Source organism: Solanum tuberosum, unplaced genomic scaffold (assembly GCF_000226075.1).
Source record: "Solanum tuberosum cultivar DM 1-3 516 R44 unplaced genomic scaffold, SolTub_3.0 scf00265, whole genome shotgun sequence".
NCBI lineage: Eukaryota > Viridiplantae > Streptophyta > Magnoliopsida > Solanales > Solanaceae > Solanum > Solanum tuberosum.
This window is the reverse complement of record NW_006239189.1, coordinates 21,418-39,760: the sequence shown is the minus strand read 5'-3', so window position 1 is coordinate 39,760 and position 18,343 is coordinate 21,418. Positions and strand designations below refer to the sequence as shown.

Sequence of the window (18,343 nt, the reverse complement as noted above, 5' to 3'; positions counted from 1 at the left end):
TAGTTATGATCTTTTAAAGCACTCCTAATTGATAGACACTAATTTCCAACTAGAACTAATATAACTAAAGCAAATTAATTACTAAAGCAATACAAATCCATAACATAAGGCATGACTAGCTTGACTTAGTATTTAAGTAAATCCATAAAAACAAGTTATGATGAGTTGACTTGAAATTCAAGTATTATCCCATTAAATTTGTGGGTTAATTTAACTTAAGATCATGCAAGCATTTCTTTATTTTGTTTTGAAAGCAACCAAAGAAATGGTCAATATTATGGCAATCTAATTCAAGGCAACAAAAACTTTCAAGTTTAAATAATCAAGAACTCAAGTTGATTAATTACTTAATTATAAAATGCAAAGAGCCATATAATACATACTACATGTAACTTCATTCCATGTTTTAATCAAGTTTCAGTCATGTGACGGGAGGATAAAATAAGAAAACATAAAGATGACATCGTTTTTAAAAGAAAATAATATATAAATTACTAACTTTTTGAAAAGTATAAATATTATTTGCTATCCCTTTTTTGTTGTAAAATAGTTAAAATGCACAATAAACTTATTTTTTCAACCTTAATCATGACAAAAATATCAACTTAATATTTTATGTATAAATTATATATTTTTTTAAATTTACTCATATCGATCCTCAACTTATAAATTAATTAATCCTTAGCCACCAAATTAGAAAATATAAGTTCTCCATACGCTTGAACACCCCCTTAAGAATAAAAATATGCTGAAACAACCCCAATATTTAGATGAAATTACAAACTGGTCCCGTTCGTTACAGTTGGTTTAACTTCCCTTCCGACCAACTTGCGCGTCGTTTCGCGTAAAATCAGATTCTTCACCAGACGCATCCATTAACGCGTGAGTACCACGCACCTTCTTCCTTATTTTCCAATTGTCAACGTCTACCAATCCCCACTTTTTTTCCTGTTTTTTTTCACTTTGCTAAAACCCTTTGAAACTCTCAAAAACATAAAATTCTTATCCTTTTAAATAGCCCCCATTGATAGCTAAGTCTCATTTTTTTTTGAAGTAGGTTATCTTTGAACTGTCTTGTTCAACTGTTAAATTTTCCAAAAAAAAGAAGAAGAAAAATCTATTCTTTTTCAAGTTTATTCACCTCTGATCCTAAATTTGGTTGAAATAATAAGTTTCAAGAATACCCTTTTGCCATCTTTGGATTCTTGAAAAGCTTTAGTGTGAAGCATTAAGTTTTGCTGACACCCTTTTGCAGATTTTATATTCTTGAAAAGCTTTGATCTTTTTTGTTTGTTTTGTGCTTCTGAAGCTGTATGTTCTTTGTTACTACTTTTTAAGTCAAATTTACGTTTTAGTAGTTTTTTTAGGTAGAGTGGCTGCAGATCTTAAAAGGGGTTCAAGTAAATTAGTTGTTGGAATCTTGATCTTGAAATGGAACCAGTAAGATTCTTGTTGGGTAAGCAATCGTCCCTTGCACCAGAAAAGGTGATTGCGGCAGTGGAGATTGAGAGTGAAGATGGGGAGGAAGGGGATGTTATAGATATTGATCCAAGAATCAGGTTGATGTATTCAGCTAATGAGGGTGATATAGAGGGGATTAAGGAGCTTTTGGATTTGGGCACTGATGTGAACTTTCGAGACGACGATGAGAGGACTGCCCTACATGTTGCTGCTTGCCAAGGTTACAGTGATGTTGTGCAGCTGTTGGTTGATAATGGGGCTGAAATTGATTCCGAAGATCGCTGGGGAAGCACGGTATATCTCATGAAACTAGTTTTATTATCATATAGTTTTTGTCTCCCATATGATTGGTAAATTGGTATAAGTTAGATAAGGCTTGATTATGATTATGATTATGATTTTATATTGCTAGTATCTTCACTTTTGGGTAGTTAGTTGGTATTGGAGAAAAAGGTATAGACCCTTGCATTCTGTTTTTATTTATATATGTTAATCTTAATCAAATCCGAACTTGATTCAGTTGGGTTAATGAGTTCATTTGTTAAAAAGTGTCTAAGAGGATTCTGTGGGACAAAATTCTAAATGGCATTATATGAATGGTTATAAATATGGTACTTTATAACCATCGTTCTTGTTCTAGTATCAAGGTCGTTTTAAGTGTAAGCAGAAAATCTATCAGGTAATAATCTCTGTAATTTCAAGGAGACCTGAGCATTGCAGCTCCCAGTTGTTTTACTTCCAACCCCTCTTTGCATTGAGGGAAGAGTAAGAAATGACAATAACATTGTCATGCATTACCAAGCATTATTGACACAATGTTACCTTCTAAAACTATGAAGTATCCTGCTTTTCCTATTGATCAACATGTTCTGAGCAATCTGATCTTTGCTGAGCAGCCTTTAGGAGATGCAATACATTATAAAAATCATCATGTGATCAAGCTACTAGAGGAACATGGTGCCAAGCCTCCTGTAAGTTTTATTTTCTGTTCTATTTTACTCATCAAGTGATTAAAAAACTGTAAGAAAGCAAACTTTTGTTTCCGTTGCACAAAAGATTGCTTGGCTTTATTGCTGTCTAAATTTTGTTTTGGAAAAATAAAATTCTCATCCAGATGGCTCCCATGCATGTCAACAATTCACGTGAAGTTCCAGAATATGAGATTGATGCTAAAGAACTTGATTTCACGAACAGCATTGAATTGGCCAAGGTAATTTCATATATAAAATGTGAACATTTACATAAACTTGATTGGTAATTAGCTATTTTCAGTGGGCTAGGTGTGCTGATTTTACTTTCAAAGTACTTCCTTTTAACCTATTATCTTGGGAGGTTATAGTGAAAAGTTGACACAACTAAATTGAGTGGGATGCTCGGTTGGTAAGGATAAGTTGATCTTCTTTGGTGTTTCTGTCATAAGAAGTCCTTATATTAGGGTGGTATGTTTGGGAAAAGCTGGGAAATATTCACCTGCTCCTTTTCCTATTCCGCTAATATATTGCTCCAATCTACAAACTTTTGCTTCTGTATCTTTCTGATGATTCCTGAACTATTATAGGGAACCTTTCATATTGCCTCATGGCGTGGAATACAAGTTGCTGTGAAAAAGTTTGGAGATGATGAGATTGCTGATGAGGATAAAGTGTGAGTATAAGAAGATACCAATACTGATTCTGTGGAATCTTCTAATAAAAACAGAAAAAACCATAAGAGCTTTTTCTTCACATTGTTTAGCTCTCCTCATATCTCACTTATTTATTATATATTCTTAATTTATGGATATTTGCAGGACGGCATTCAGAGACGAGCTTGCACTTCTCCAGAAGATTAGACATCCAAATGTCGTCCAATTTCTTGGTGCTGTAACACAAAGTAGCCCGATGATGATAGTGACAGAATACTTACCAAAGGTAGTCCCAAATTTACTCTCTTGTTTTTTCTTTATCTAAAATAGTTGTGGTGTGTATGGTTATATTTCACAACATTTCGGTAGGCCGTGAAGGTTTTAGTTATTCTACACATTTGTCTTAGTTGATTCCTTTCTCTATTTAGTTCTTTTCTAGCAAAAGCAACACCCTGATACTAAATGTCCTTTTCATGGCTATATATTTCCAGGGTGATCTCCATGCATATTTGAAGAATGAAGAACCTCTTAGACCAACAAAAGCTATCAGATTTGCAATAGACATCGCAAGGTTCTCGAGCCACTCTACCCTATTAGCTAATGTTATAAACTCACTACGTAATAACAAGACCAACACTTGTATAAATGTCTGGAACCCGGGGAACTTTTGTGGAGTAACATTTAAGTCCACACAACTTGCATATCTCTTGGAATTCTAAAAATTAGCATCTGTGGGAGGCAGCAGAGCAAGTAATCACTCAGCTGTTGACTATACTTCTGAGAATATTTATTGCTTAATTCATCTAATAGTTTGTTATGAATCTTTTAGTTAACATCTATTGTGTTTCTTAAAGATCCCATCTGGTGTTTGCATATCCACTGGTAATATTAATAGAAAGAAGAAAAGAAAATAGAAGATCATACTTGTTAATGGACATGCCACTTTTTCCTCAATCGCGTGGTTATCTGCTGACCTAGTATTGTAATGTCCTGCATATCACTTTAAGCTGACCCTAGGAATATCAAATAGGATGCATTTAGTAAAGAAAAAGGAGAAAACCATATAGAGATGATGCAACACTAGTTGCTTTTTCCGTCAGTCAATACTGGAAGTTAATAAACATCATTTGATATTACTCTTTACTTCCCACTTTGTTTGACCTGCTTCCAAGCTAAAATTTATGCCCTGTAGTACCCTGTATTATTTCAAATACAATGTGATATCTTTATACCCATTTCAAGTCTTCCTACTATTTAATATTATCATAAATAATTGGAATCATTCTCTTGAGCTCTGAGATAGTCAACACAGCTCAAACAAATTGGATTGGAGCATTAACGATCTCTTCAAAAGTTATTTTTTAATTCTATCAAAATTTTCATTTCCAAATTTCACTTGAATTTCCACAGCTGCTTGGCATGTGAGACATTTGATTATATTTATTTTCTTCGAATCAGCTCGTGCTTGTTAATTACTAAAATAATCTATCAAACATACTGTTCACATTCATATGAAGTTGAAGCCTTATATGACTCATGTTAGCCTGAAGCATAATGTGCATAAGTAGAATTTTAACCACTCTTGTGTTTTATATTGTTGCAGAGGACTGAACTATCTACATGAAATTAAACCTGAAGCGATTATTCATCGTGACCTAGAGCCTTCGTAAGTTCTCTTCTTTTGTTAGGTTTCCTTTGATTCCATTTGTGTAAGCAAATTCCCATCCAAGGTTTGGTTGACAAGCCTCAATCTTTGAAGTTCCCCTCTTTCAAAATTGAGTTTCTTCATCCTATTGTTTTAATATTTTAACGTGACATAACAGAAATATTTTGAGGGATGATACGGGACACCTGAAAGTTGCTGATTTTGGAGTCAGCAAGCTATTGAAAGTTACCAACAGGGTCAAAGAAGATAAGCCTCTGACATGTGATAACACATCTTGTGAGTACTCCTTTCTTTTAGGTATCACAACGTTTCTTTTCCAATGGAGAACCATGCTGACATTTGACACAGACTCGACAGTATTTGTGACACTGTTGTTGCTGCTTGTTTGGATGTAAAATTCCTGCCAGTCTAATTTTAAAAAAATTGTTCAGCATTGCATGGTGCCACAATTGCTTCTACTGATCCATTTCTGTTGATTAATAATTGGAAATCTCTTAACCTGTTTCCTTTTTGCCTTGTGTTTTGTTGGAAATAAATAGGCCGATATGTAGCTCCAGAGGTTTTCAAAAATGAGGAATACGATACCAAAGTTGATGTCTTTTCCTTTGCTTTAATTTTGCAAGAGGTAAAAATATATATGTTCATATATTCTTTTCACGATTAATACTATTTTCTGAATGGAGTTACATTATTGAAATAACATGTGGGAGAAGAGGTTTATAGTTGATGGTCACTATGGGGTCTCTTTTGTGAAGAGTTGCCGTAGGTTTTGCATGTACTTCTGATAAATGAAGATCCTATCTTTTCTCCGCACAAGTCCACGAAAGTGAAAATAAATCCTTGCACATCATTGAGTTGCCACATATCTAGTCCTTTTTCTGACTTTGAACTTGATTTCTTCATACCCACAAATATGTATGTATCTATCTGCTTTATGGTTGTGACACTCAGATGATTGATCTAGCTACATGACTTCGAACTTGTAGAATCCTTAATATAGTTTCTTTATAACATGCCTTTCATGCAATACAATCAAGAGAGGATTTGTTGTGATGCAATAACAAGCAATATCTTTAGTTTTCCTTTTATAAAACAATCTCTTTATATGCATGGCATTATGCAGTTTGTTGTTATTTGTAGACAGTGTTAACTTTCTGCCGAGGGAACTGACAGCAGAGTGGTTGCCTTGTGCAGTGGAGACTGCAAGTTTTATTTTCTACCATCTAGATAAATCAGTACTGCAATACATATTGATTATACTATACTAGTGTTGATCTGCTCTATGATGCTAGAAATCAGCTAAAACTTCTAATTGTGCTTTATGAACTTCCATAAGTCAAGGATGTGCATATTTTCTATTTTTGTTTCCACATATGGGTTGGGATTTTGATAATTGTGCTGTCGTGTACTTTAGATGATTGAAGGCTGCCCCCCTTTCAAAGCAAAGAATGAAAATGAAGTACCTAAACACTATGCTGCTAAGGAGCGCCCTCCTTTTAAAGCTCCAGCAAAGGTTTATGCCCATGGACTGAGGGAGTAAGTTCTCTATCAATTTATTTGTGGAACTCCATAGTCTAATACTTGTGCAATGCATTGGAAACTCTGTTCTCATTGAAATTTAAGAAAATGATGACGATTAAGATATCAAGTAAAATTCAAGAACATTTGTTTATGACTGGTCTAAGTTTAAGTACTGTCTACATTTTTCTAACTATCACAATTTACATGTGTGAAAAGAGTAAGAATAACTAGGAAAGTACACTTCGTGGACATGCTTCTTTATTTAACCATACATATGCATACGGAAGAAAGAACAAGAAATTAAACGGAGATAGGTAGAGACGAAAAGTAAAATGGGAGAAAGAGATGGATATATGTGGGGTTTATATCAGCAGGGTTCTGCCCGAAGGACCAAACTTTACTTCTTGGACAAGTTTGGTATATTGTTTTCCCTTTGTTGGCAGATGTTATAGTCGTATTGCACTTATCCCACCAATACGGCATCAAAAGCCCCTCCTGGCTCATCCTTAGACACTCTAAGATCCTTTCTCGAACCTGCTCCCACTCTGAATCAATCTATTTCTTATTCTAAGGGCCTCAAAGACAGCATATAGAAAACAGAGCTTGCACCTATGAGATTGCCTTGTATTCCACTTGGTCGCATACCCAGACAGAAACTAAGCTTCCATTCCCGACCCATTTAACAAGCTACGACAAGTAACAACTGTAGAACAATTACTTCTTTTAAGGACCATTAAGGAAAGTGTATGTTAAATGACACCTACCTATGTGCCCTGTGTTCTGACAAATAAGTTATAGACCTTCATTTGTTAAAATTTCTTTTTTTAAGTGCCCATGGCAGCATTTTATGTGATAATAAGAAAAGTTATTGCAGCTAAGTTCCGTTTATCGAAGTTCTAGAGTTCCATAACCATCCTTTCCCTGTGTGCAACTTTATAGAGGATCTATAAATCATGATAGGCATTCCCATGCAATTTATGCAGTTTAGGTTTAAAACTAAACAAAAGGAAGTCGATCCAGAAGTCAATTTGTAACTTCTTTGATTCTACTTATTCTACAGTTGTCTAGGTTTATAATTGTGGTTCTATATTTGATACTTTTTGAGATATTCAATAATGAACTGGTTTACTGTGAATCAACTTTTTTTCCCCACAGTATAGGTTTTAACTTTTTATGGTTACAAAATCATCACCGCATTGTTGTTATTACTGCTGATTTAATCAGAGTTGATTTTGGTTTTCCAGGCTGATTGAAGAGTGTTGGAATGAGAATCCGTCCATGCGTCCAACTTTCAAGAAAATAATCCCAAGGCTCGAGGCCATTTACAACAAATTTGGCCACAAAAGGCGTTGGAAGGTAAACCTTTCGGTCATTTAGCTCCTTTCCACCATCTCTATGCACTTATAAATAGTGTGTGGTGCATCTGTATTTTGAACTTCTCATAATGGAGATCAATGAGTTCAAACTATTTTCCAAGCCTAGTCAAGTAGAAATGTATTACCTAAATCACTTGAGCATCTGTGATTGCATAAGTAGTTCTTATACATCCCATTCACCTTTCCACGCTTCAACAAGTGCATAGCAACTAGCAAATAATACATAATTGCATAAACTTGACAGAAAAAGAAAAAAAGAAAACATGCTCATGTTCTGATTGATAAGAGTCTCTCTCTGCTTTTCTGCTGATTTTCATACCTAGTACTAGAGGACAAGCCAGTGTTTCCGAAAATGTTCTGTTTCTTTTTTCTTCTTTCCTTCATACTTGTCTCATTGACATAGTCAAAGGTGGTCTACAATTTTGTCCAAGGCTTAACGATGCCCGAGTCTCAGCGATGGCCTGTATTGTGTTTTAGGAGATATAGTTTTGTTGCTACTTCAATGCTCCTATATATATGATCATTCTGAGTTAAGCATAGATCTCTCATTTCATCTTGTATATGTTTCCCTATGCAGGTTAGACCATTGAAATGTTTCCAGAATTTCGAGGCCATGTGGAAGAAAGAAAACTCAAGTTCAAGTAGGAATGGATCATCGCGGTCAAACAGCAGTATCTAGCAAATTGTGGATATTTCCTTTGTTCAAGTGTGCATATGTTCCTTCACAGATTTCTGCCAAAGATTTCAGTAGTAGGAAGTTGTATCACTTTTTCTAGCTTTAAATCTCTAGATGTCCAAAACAAATGGTCATCCTTTTTTTTTCTTTGCCTCTTTCTATTGAGATCTATATTGTTTATGTACATTACAGTAGATAAAATATTCATGGTGCAAATGCTATGTTTTCTTCTCTCTTTGCTTTGTGGAAGCATCCAATTAACTGAGACAAAAAGAGAAATAATAGGTGATTTTTTCCATACTTAAGCCTTGGTGGACAGAGTTAATCGACATATGCTAGAGGGAGGTACTAGCTACTTGATGAAATAGTCGAGGTACATCTAACATGTGCTGGAGGAAGGCACTAACTAGTGCGTACACTTGAGGGGCGGAAGGACCCTTTAATAGAAAATTACATTGTATATTTATATATAGCAAATGGTAAATCCCTCTCATGAAAATCCTACCTCGGTCATTACGACCCCTCTTAAAGAAAGGGAAAAGAAAGACAATTCCCCTCAAAACTTTCCCAAAAATTTAGGTTAAGGCATCTCTCTTATTTCCCAAGGATTTAGGTTAAGGGTTCTCTGTTCCCAAAGATTTAGGTCAAGGCATCTTTCTGAAATCCAGCCTCTACACAGCCTATGGTGGGGGACACTGAGCAAAGCCAGCACATAATAAATTGACTACAAAAAACCCTATTGAAAACACCATACATATTGTTAGCTAAATTAGTTTAAGTTTTCATAATGTAGGACCACACTCCCATTACAAATGCTTTCCCAATATAGAAACACAACCAATATCTACATATTCTTGATATATGGTCTCAAAAATTCACTCTAATCTTATTGTAATTTGTCTAGTATTTTATCTTAGCCTTAATCCCTAAAGTATAATCCAAATTCGATATGAAGGAAAATATTTTCTTAAAAAATGTGAGTTTCATATTTATTTTCTTGTGTTCGCTACGTAAAGAAAAGATATTATCCTTATTTATTTTTTTTAGGCAAAAACTATGAGAGGCAAGGATGGAGCTAAGAGTTTGGTGGTGAAGATGATCAGTTACGTTGAAGGGTGGGGAGAACACAATTGATGTGAAATGCCACTTGTGGAACTTGTTCTCCCTACTTCCACTATGAAACTAGTTTTCCCTACTTCCACTGCGGATCTTTAAAAAAATATTTAATAAGAATTTTGACCAATCAAACAGGAGAAAATTGAAATAAAAATATATTTCACCATACCAAGCACACCCCCTAATAATTAAGAAAATTTTGACTCTGTGAAATAAATACACACACATTTATGTAGTGCAACTTTTAAGTAAGGCTTTGATCAAAATTAGCATTTTAGTCAAATTTCCCATTAGCTAAGAAGCAAAATAGAAAAGTATTTCATGGTTTGGTTTGGAGTTACTTTCATAATAAATATTTGATGTATTTAGTTCTTACTTTCGTAAGTAGCAAATTTATTTGTTACTCAATAAGGTACGTATATTACAATGTCCTAAAGTTTTGCTGGTTCAATCTGTTGAATGTGTCTCTTCCAAAAAAGAATTTTGGGTCCAAATAGTAGAAGAGTGTTACATTATCCCACACTAGTTGAGAAAATAAGTTATTGGTTCCTTATATAGAAATGAGAAAACCGATCTCACGACTAACTTTTAAGGATAAGTTAAGTTGCAAAGTGATATTAGAGTCAAACTTATAGTGTCGCACATTGGTTCAACGAATGAGCTATTGTAATTTTATATGGTTTAACCATCGTATAGTTAGTTTTTTTTTTCGCGATTAATTAGGCCCGAGGTTCATTTTTTTAACGCATTAAAGGAGGAAAGGGACAGAAATGAAGTTCACGGCCGAAAGTTGGTGTAAGTTATAATTTGATAGACCTGTGAAGCAATAATTGGTTGAGGACTATACTTTTTTGCAAATAAATTGAACTGAAATTTCCCTAAAAAACTCATGTTATTTTGTGGTCCCATTTGTCATAATGAACAATATTGGCTGTTTGTATTAAGAGTTTGGACAATTGAGCAACTGTCTTTTTACCTATAATAATTAATGACAAAGTTCAAGCAATCAATCTCTTAATCCAGACAAAAAATTAAACATAATTTTTCATACTTTCAACACACAAGGCAAAATAAACATGTATAGGCTTTCATTTGTTGGACATGTTCTCAAGTCTAAGGAAAATTTGGACGCAAAACATCATAAGTGTTAATCGTATATATAGGAATCAGAATTTTTATTAAACATAAATAAAGTACATGAACTTGTTATATCATCAATAACTCTTTACCAAATTCTGAGTTTACAAAATGAATTACGTACTAGTATGAACTTAAAGTTATTTCGTGAAGCATATAATTTTCTTTTTCTTAATATAAGCACGTTTAAGATAAGATTTGTCAAACCATTAATCAAGGCAGGTTTGGAGCCCTCTCTACATATATGAGTGATTTTGATATATGTGTAATTAAATATTTCCCTTTCTTAAATTAAACTCCCGTTTGGTTATACATTATTTGTCCATGAAATTTGGTCAATTTATGAAAATCTGTCTTTAAAAAAAAATTCCAACTTCTAGGCCAATTTTGGGTGAAATTTCACTTTTAATTCACAAAAAATTAATTTTCAACTTTAAATTCCAATTAAATATTTCAACGAACTTTTAAAACCGATATGTTTTTTTAAAAAAAATTCAACTAAATCTATGATCAGACGCCATCTAAATAAAAAGTTGATACATGTTATCCATGAGAGAGTAGCGGTATTCTCTCATGTTTCCATGCGAGAGGAGTGAAAAGCTCGAGAGTTGATAAACACGGGTAACGGTATCACTACATGTACCACGAGTGAGTAGCTACTCTAAACCTATAGTAAGATAGTAAAATTATGATCCGTCTAATCTATTTAAATTTGAATGATTTAATGATCTACTTATTTATAAGCTTAGTACATTATGATTTGTTCAAATTTAATTTATTTGAAATTTGATCTGATGAACTATATATGTAGTCTAAATTGATCCATAAAATTGCTTTATCTAAATAAAATAACTTTTATAACTATAATAAAAAAAGTTTTTTAAAAAAAAATTAATTTTATTTGTTAATTGAATAAATCACAATAAATAAAAGAAATTGAAATTTGGTAAGAGAGTTGGGCTATGCTAATTTTGATTCAGACCAACTAACTTGTGAGTTGTGAGCGGTGATTTTAAAAAATTGCCTTTAAAGTAAGATATATTGCCTTTTTTACTCCGTTTATCTCATGAGCACAATTTCAAGTTTAACTAGTTTTCACAAGCAAACCTTCAAGGTAAAAAAAGTTACTTAAAAGTGTTGCTCACGAGGCAAATGAGGTTAAAAGCTCAATACTACTTATTTTTAAAATCACTAAATGTAATTTCCTAATTTTAAATGGAATTAATTAAATAGTAACTCATTTATTAATAACCTACGTTTGTCAAAATTTAGTTCAAACCACCCATTTATACCCCTAGTTAACACGTCTCCCACAAGAGAGTAACGTTTTTCTTATTGGGGGTAGGGAAAATAGGGAGGGAATTACAATGTTGAGAATCGAACCTTCACCAACAAGGTGAGAGTTCAGGTAGCCAACCAACTGAGCTAGAAGTTACTCGTCAACGCCTCTTTACTAGATTTTAGAAGAATACACATCACTAACACTAGGAAATTAGATGACCTCCCATATAGTACCAATATGAATTTGAGCATAAGAATTTAGGCATAGAATGTAACAACCATAATCAAGACTTTTTAACTTTAGAAAGAAGGGAATAACTCCAATATAACAAAGAATACACTTTCCAAGAAACACAAATAATATTCTCAAATTCACATGTATTCCACATGGAATTTAGCATATTACACACACTCCCAATAGAATTAAAGTTGTATTTCAATCATGGACTATGATATATATATATATCATATAATATGTAATTGGAGCACATTTTTTTTCTTTTTCCTATTGGCACTTGGAGAAAGAACAAGAACCAAATATGCTAATGTAGCATGTAGATTTTGAATGTTACTTACAAATTAAAGTATATGTCCCACTTGATTGCATGCATCAATGTGGTCCTCATCCTAAGATATGGTGAAGATTTGTTTGCATTTCCCTTTAGAAGTTTTGACATTTAAGGATTCTGTTTAACTACCACAACCCCCAACCCCCTCCTTTATTCTCTATTACTCTCTTCGTTTTAATTTGTTTTACCTATTAATTTGACTTAGACGAAAAAAACTATGAAAATAAAAAAGACTTTTACATCGTATGGTCTTAAAGTAAAGATATGTCATAATCATGTCATTTAATCTTGTGGTTTTAATCATGTCACATGGAAAGTTGAAATCAAATAGTTGCTAAAAAGGGAGATGGCAATTCTTAAGACCTTGGGGAACAATAAGTATAGATTCACCATGATCCACGCTATTTTTTTTAGCATTTAGGAGTCACTCAACATAAATTAGACTAGTTTTTTAGTTTTTAATGTGTGTTAGTTAAACCTGAGCTGAGGGTCTTCCGGAAACAGCCTCTCTACCTCGCACGAGGTAGTGGCAAGGTCTGCGTACACTCTACCCTCCCCAGACCCCACCTAGTGGGATTTTACTGGGTTGTTGTTGTTGTTGTTGTAATGTGTGTTAGTTAATGAACTTTTTTTGATGATATGATTTTGGTGCACTATTTTTCCCAATCATTCACAAGTTTAAACAGACTAAAAAGAAAAACAGGTCAAATAAATTGAAACGGAGAGAGTATAAGCCGATTTCATCTCTATGAAGTTTTAATTCCATCTCAAGGAAAAAATGCAGTAATATCCCTTGAAAGCACCAGGATATATGCACCAAGAAAAGAAAGAAATTCCATTCAAATTAATCAATTTTGATGAATTGAATATAGAAAAAAAAATGACATCACAAGGTTTATGTAAGTACCCTCTTTATTTACTTTTTTTAAAATACTTCATGACCAAAATGTTTGTGTAAAAAAAGATGATACAACACATTCATACTTCTTTGACTATCAAATCCAACAGTCATAAGATTTATTTTTTTAAGGTTTTAAGGACAAAAAAATGGATAACATCATGATTCATGAAAATGGCTCAAATAGTCTGAACTTCTTCTGTGAACTATTTGTAAGTGAAATGCCAAGCCCAACATGTTGTTTGTACGTACGATAATTGCTAAGACATTTGTTTTTATTATTAAATTGAGCTCCTTTATTCATTAATGTACAAATATTACAATTTGAATTGGCTAGAACATTGTGTGTAAACGAGGCCTAACAGAAGAAATGAAAGTAAATGTTGTGGTACAAGATAGGACATAGATAATGGTAATGTGTGTTGGGTTAAATTTGGACGGATACTTAAAGGTTGTTTGGATTGACTTAAAAGTTGGTCAAATCTATTTTTAAGTTAGATTTTGACTTTTGGATAAAAAATAACTTAAAATAAGTTAATAAGTGTTTGGCAAGGTAAAAAATAACTTAAAATAAGTTTAAAATGACTTAAAATAAATCAAAAACCAAAAATAGGTCTCCCCTACTTTTTTATTTTTTGACTTAAAAGTCATTTAAGTTTGACTTTTTTATTTTTGACTTGAAAATTATTTTTTTAAGTCAATCCAAACGAGCTCTTAGACTAGTGAGATAGGCAAAATAATGAGTCATAGTCCAACCCTGCCAAATCTTACCATATTTTAATTTTCTAATTTTTTTAATTAACAAATAAAACTAATATCTTTTTTTAGAAAAGCATGACATATCAAACAAAAAAAAAACAAAAATATATTTACAAGTTCTTAAAAATTTCAAAAATAGCAAAGATAATAGCCATAATAAAGCTCCATAGCTATAGTTTCAATAATTATGCTCTATAGCTATAGTTTCATTTGCGATGGAGGTTGCGGATGGTATATTTTCGCTTGTGAATATACAAACAGGGTAAGTATATATATAAATTCCGTATTTATATATTTAGGAATTTTTCAGAACTTTGTTTGTATATTTCGCTTGCCAATAAACAAATACAGTAATTCATTATGATTTTTTCATAAATCGTATACAAATAGCTAGGGTAAACATATACAAATTCTGGATTTTTACATTCAGAAATCGAATTATACAAATTTTGAATTTATACACTTAGAATCGAATTGTACAAATTCTGGATTTATACAATTAGGAAACCTAATAGCAAAATTCCACGAAACTATAGCCACGAATTAAAAATAATTAAAACTATAATTGTATTACATAATATACTCTAAATGTTTATCATTCCAGATAATTTTTCCAATAAATAGGTGGATTATTAATCCGAACCATGAACGAGTTTGCGGCGGTGGCCATATTTTCATGGTCACAATTTCCACATTGTTAGTGATCCTGTTTTCTAATGTTAGAGAACTCTAGAAATAATTAACAGAGGATTAGTAAAAATTGGACACGTAATTATATTTTTGAAATGTTTGGTGATAAATTGAAACTCAGAAATAAGAGAAAAGAAAGTATTAATATTTGTATCTAAATTCTGCAGCCATGATTGACTCTTTTCTTCTTTTAATTTTAACGTTTAGTCATATAATTCATTAATTATAAGTTATATTGTGCTTATTTTAAATAAAATTAGATTCAACAATTTAAAAAGCCAATTTCTTTAGTGAATAAATCATAAATGAACCTACAATATATTTCACCTTATGAGACGATCAGTTATCTCAACTCTTTTTATTAATTATTTTTAGGGCTGTAAATATTCAAGTTGACTTCTTAACTTTTTTAATTCGACACTTAACTCCCATTTGTTTCAACTTAATAAGAATCCAACACTAAATTATTCTCATCTTGGTCCACTAATTGTATTTGTTTTTTTTTTACATCACTTATTTTATTTTAAAAAGTCTGAATCATTCAAATACAGTACAAAGTTCTAAAAAGATTCTAATGTTTTATTGATATACTATTTAATTATTATTATTATTTTTTAAGAAAATCTCTATTTATTATTATTTTATGTGACATTACTCATTCTTTTTTAGTATTTCTTTTTTAAAATAAAATGATATTGTTGGCGAGAAATTTTAAAGTGATGAAAAATAAATTGCAATTACAAATAAAATTTGATGAAATATAGATTTATTGATGATTTGTGAGTAATTATGTTCCTCACTTGATTTTCTCTTTGAACTTTTTCTATGCTTAGAGAACTGTTAGTAGCGTATTTCTCAAACGTAGGATGATTTGGGCCTTCTTGTTATGTATTTGATCGCTAGGAATGTCGGGCGGTGGCTATACACAAAGATAGTATTTGATGGTTTGATCTCTTTATGAATATCTCAGGAGTTTAATTATGAGTTTTTAAGATTTTGGTCTTTTTTGAATACCCAAGAGTTTATGAGATATTCAATATCCTTTTTCAAGGAGATATGTTAAACCTTTTTATATAGACATGAGATGAGGTTTAGCCGTTTAGGATAGAGTAACCTCCAAAAACTCTAACAAAGATTTGTCTTGTCTTGTACATTCTCACAATATTTTGATGTCTACAATTGCCCCTTCAAAGCTTGTCAAAGTGTAGACTTGATGAAACACAATGACGAGACTTGAAGTACTCATAAAAATAGAGTTTCCATTTTTTGCTATTTTGTGGCTCCAGATTTGCAGATCTGATTTATGAGAGAAGAAATGAAAGACAAATTTGATCTCATTGAGCGTGTCAATTTATTTGTAACAAGTTTTAAAGTGATAAAAAATAAACCGCAATCACAAATAAAATATGATAAAATCGAGATTTTATTCATAAATGTTTGTGATTATAGTTATGTTCCTCCCTTGTGATTTGAGGGCTATTAATAATGTATTTCTCGAATATAAGATAATTTTGGATCACTTTGTGATGCATTTGATCAATAGAAACGTCAAGCAACGACTTTAATAGTTCTTAAACAAAAGCAAATAATGCACATTTAGATATTGATAAATTAATAATTTAAATTATTTAGTAATCAAACATTGAGACAACATCTTAATAATCAGATATATACGGGGACATGTTATGTTGCTAAAAACAAATGGGCCTTATATATAGCCCCCTCAAGACTTGGAGAAAAATGACAAGATTGTTGCACGTCCCTATCAGAAGCACTTGATCATGTTTATTATTATGTTTCATAGAAGCATATTTTATAATCTTTTAAATTAATTGTGGATGGAAATAAAAAATCAGTTTGTAAGCATTGAAGTGTTTTTATTGAATGACTATCCCCACTCTGCCTTCCTTTATTTCTAAGTGGAAATTGTACACATGCTATTGCTACAACAAGTGGTGGACATGACACATCAAAAAAGTTACGGCACTTTTGTAAATATCATTCATTTCCAACCATATTCATATCCTCTCTATGGCATGTAGTTAATTATTATATCTAGGGTTCTCCCAATGTATTTCTTCACTTTATAATTAATTAATCACAAAAACATTAATGCAATAGACATTTTTTCAAATATAGTACACTTAATTCCTATAGTCTTTTCCCCTTTCAATATCACCCCATTAGTTAACGATAATAACTTAATTGCTGCTAAATATGTATTTTTAGTAGCAATTAGCATTCTTTGTAAATGTTTCTAAAGCTTGTAGAGACATTAGATCAAATGGCGATGAACTAATGCTGGTAAAGGCTTTAGCATTCTTTGTTAATGAATATATTTATTGCAGTTAGAATGTGTTTTTGTTATAGTGTAGGTATACATATGTATATCTTTGGAACTTGTAAACTCATGTATTTTCTTGCCAAACAATGTATTGTCATTGCAATGTTAGACATGTCTCATGATTGGCATAGAAGAGAGAATAATTAAAAAAAGGCATTAATAAGAGCAAAAGAACAAGAATTTAGGCCAATGTCTAGAGCAAAAGGACTAAGCTTATATTTTAATGTTGAATCATATCCTAAGAGTGTAAGGTCAAAGGCAAAGTAGTGGCAAAATGAAATTGGATGAAGAAATCATGATCATCCCAAAAAATAAAAGAAAGAAGTAAAATAGACAAGAAAATGGAAAGGTAGAAAAAGATGAAAGTAAATTTGTTGTATTTGTCATTGAGCACATAAGAGGCCATATAGACAAATTTATTGGCCTTGTTACCAAAGAACAAGTAACTTTTTGACATGATGGTATAACTTGATATAAGTGGTTGTTTCATAGAAGAGTTTCAATGGAAAAGAAACTGGAGCACTGGATGTCACATGGCAGTCACCTTCTCTTTTGTCATAGCTAGTTTCACTGATCTAGTCATTTTCTTTTCTTTATCCCCTCTCAATGATCTAGTTACAGTCTCAGTTTATATGGAAGAGAAGAAAATAAAATGATCACAAAGTAATATGTACATTTAGGGGTAGGAAAGTCATCATGTAGAAGAAAAGTAGTGATGGTGGGGGTAGAGGCAGATATAACGTTTGAGCTACGAATTCAATCAGACTCAATATTCTTAACACGAAACACAAATATAAATGTGAATTATCTAACTTTGAAAAATATTAGACTATGAACTCATATTTTTAAAGGTATTACGAATTTAGTCTTATTGAACTTATCAACTTCAAATTTTGGATCTGTCTCTGACAACGAGAGTAAAGGCAAGGGGAGGAGGGGTGGGGGATTGTTATGAGATGGAGAGGTGGAGTTCACATATAGAAATCAAGAATTAAGTGATTTGGAAAACATTTTAACTCTTTTGGTCCAAATTTTGCTTATTGAGGTTCCTTAAAAAGGTCTAATCCAAAATTTGGGAAGCATTTAAGCTTGAGTGTAACCTATTCCAATGTTCTCTTCACCCATCAAACATCACTGTCACTTTCAAGGGTCATTTTCTACTCTGTCCACTTCCTCCCCCCACCCAACTCACCCCCACCCCCCCATCCCCCCCACCCCTCACCCA

The 18,343-nt window shown here is 32.3% G+C and overlaps 1 protein-coding gene across 1 annotated transcript; it reads left to right on the top strand.

Moving 5' to 3' along the window:
- The first annotated feature begins 961 nt into the window (after positions 1-961).
- LOC102587092 (serine/threonine-protein kinase HT1-like) lies at positions 962-8,566 on the top strand. Its single transcript, XM_006358008.2, has 12 exons — positions 962-1,755; positions 2,358-2,432; positions 2,576-2,671; positions 3,020-3,105; positions 3,251-3,371; positions 3,577-3,656; positions 4,689-4,751; positions 4,909-5,027; positions 5,291-5,376; positions 6,166-6,287; positions 7,517-7,628; positions 8,226-8,566. Exons 1-12 carry the CDS (start codon positions 1,432-1,434, stop codon positions 8,325-8,327), a joined length of 1,386 nt encoding a protein of 461 aa, XP_006358070.1. The 5' UTR covers positions 962-1,431; the 3' UTR covers positions 8,328-8,566.
- Positions 8,567-18,343: the final 9,777 nt, after the last annotated feature.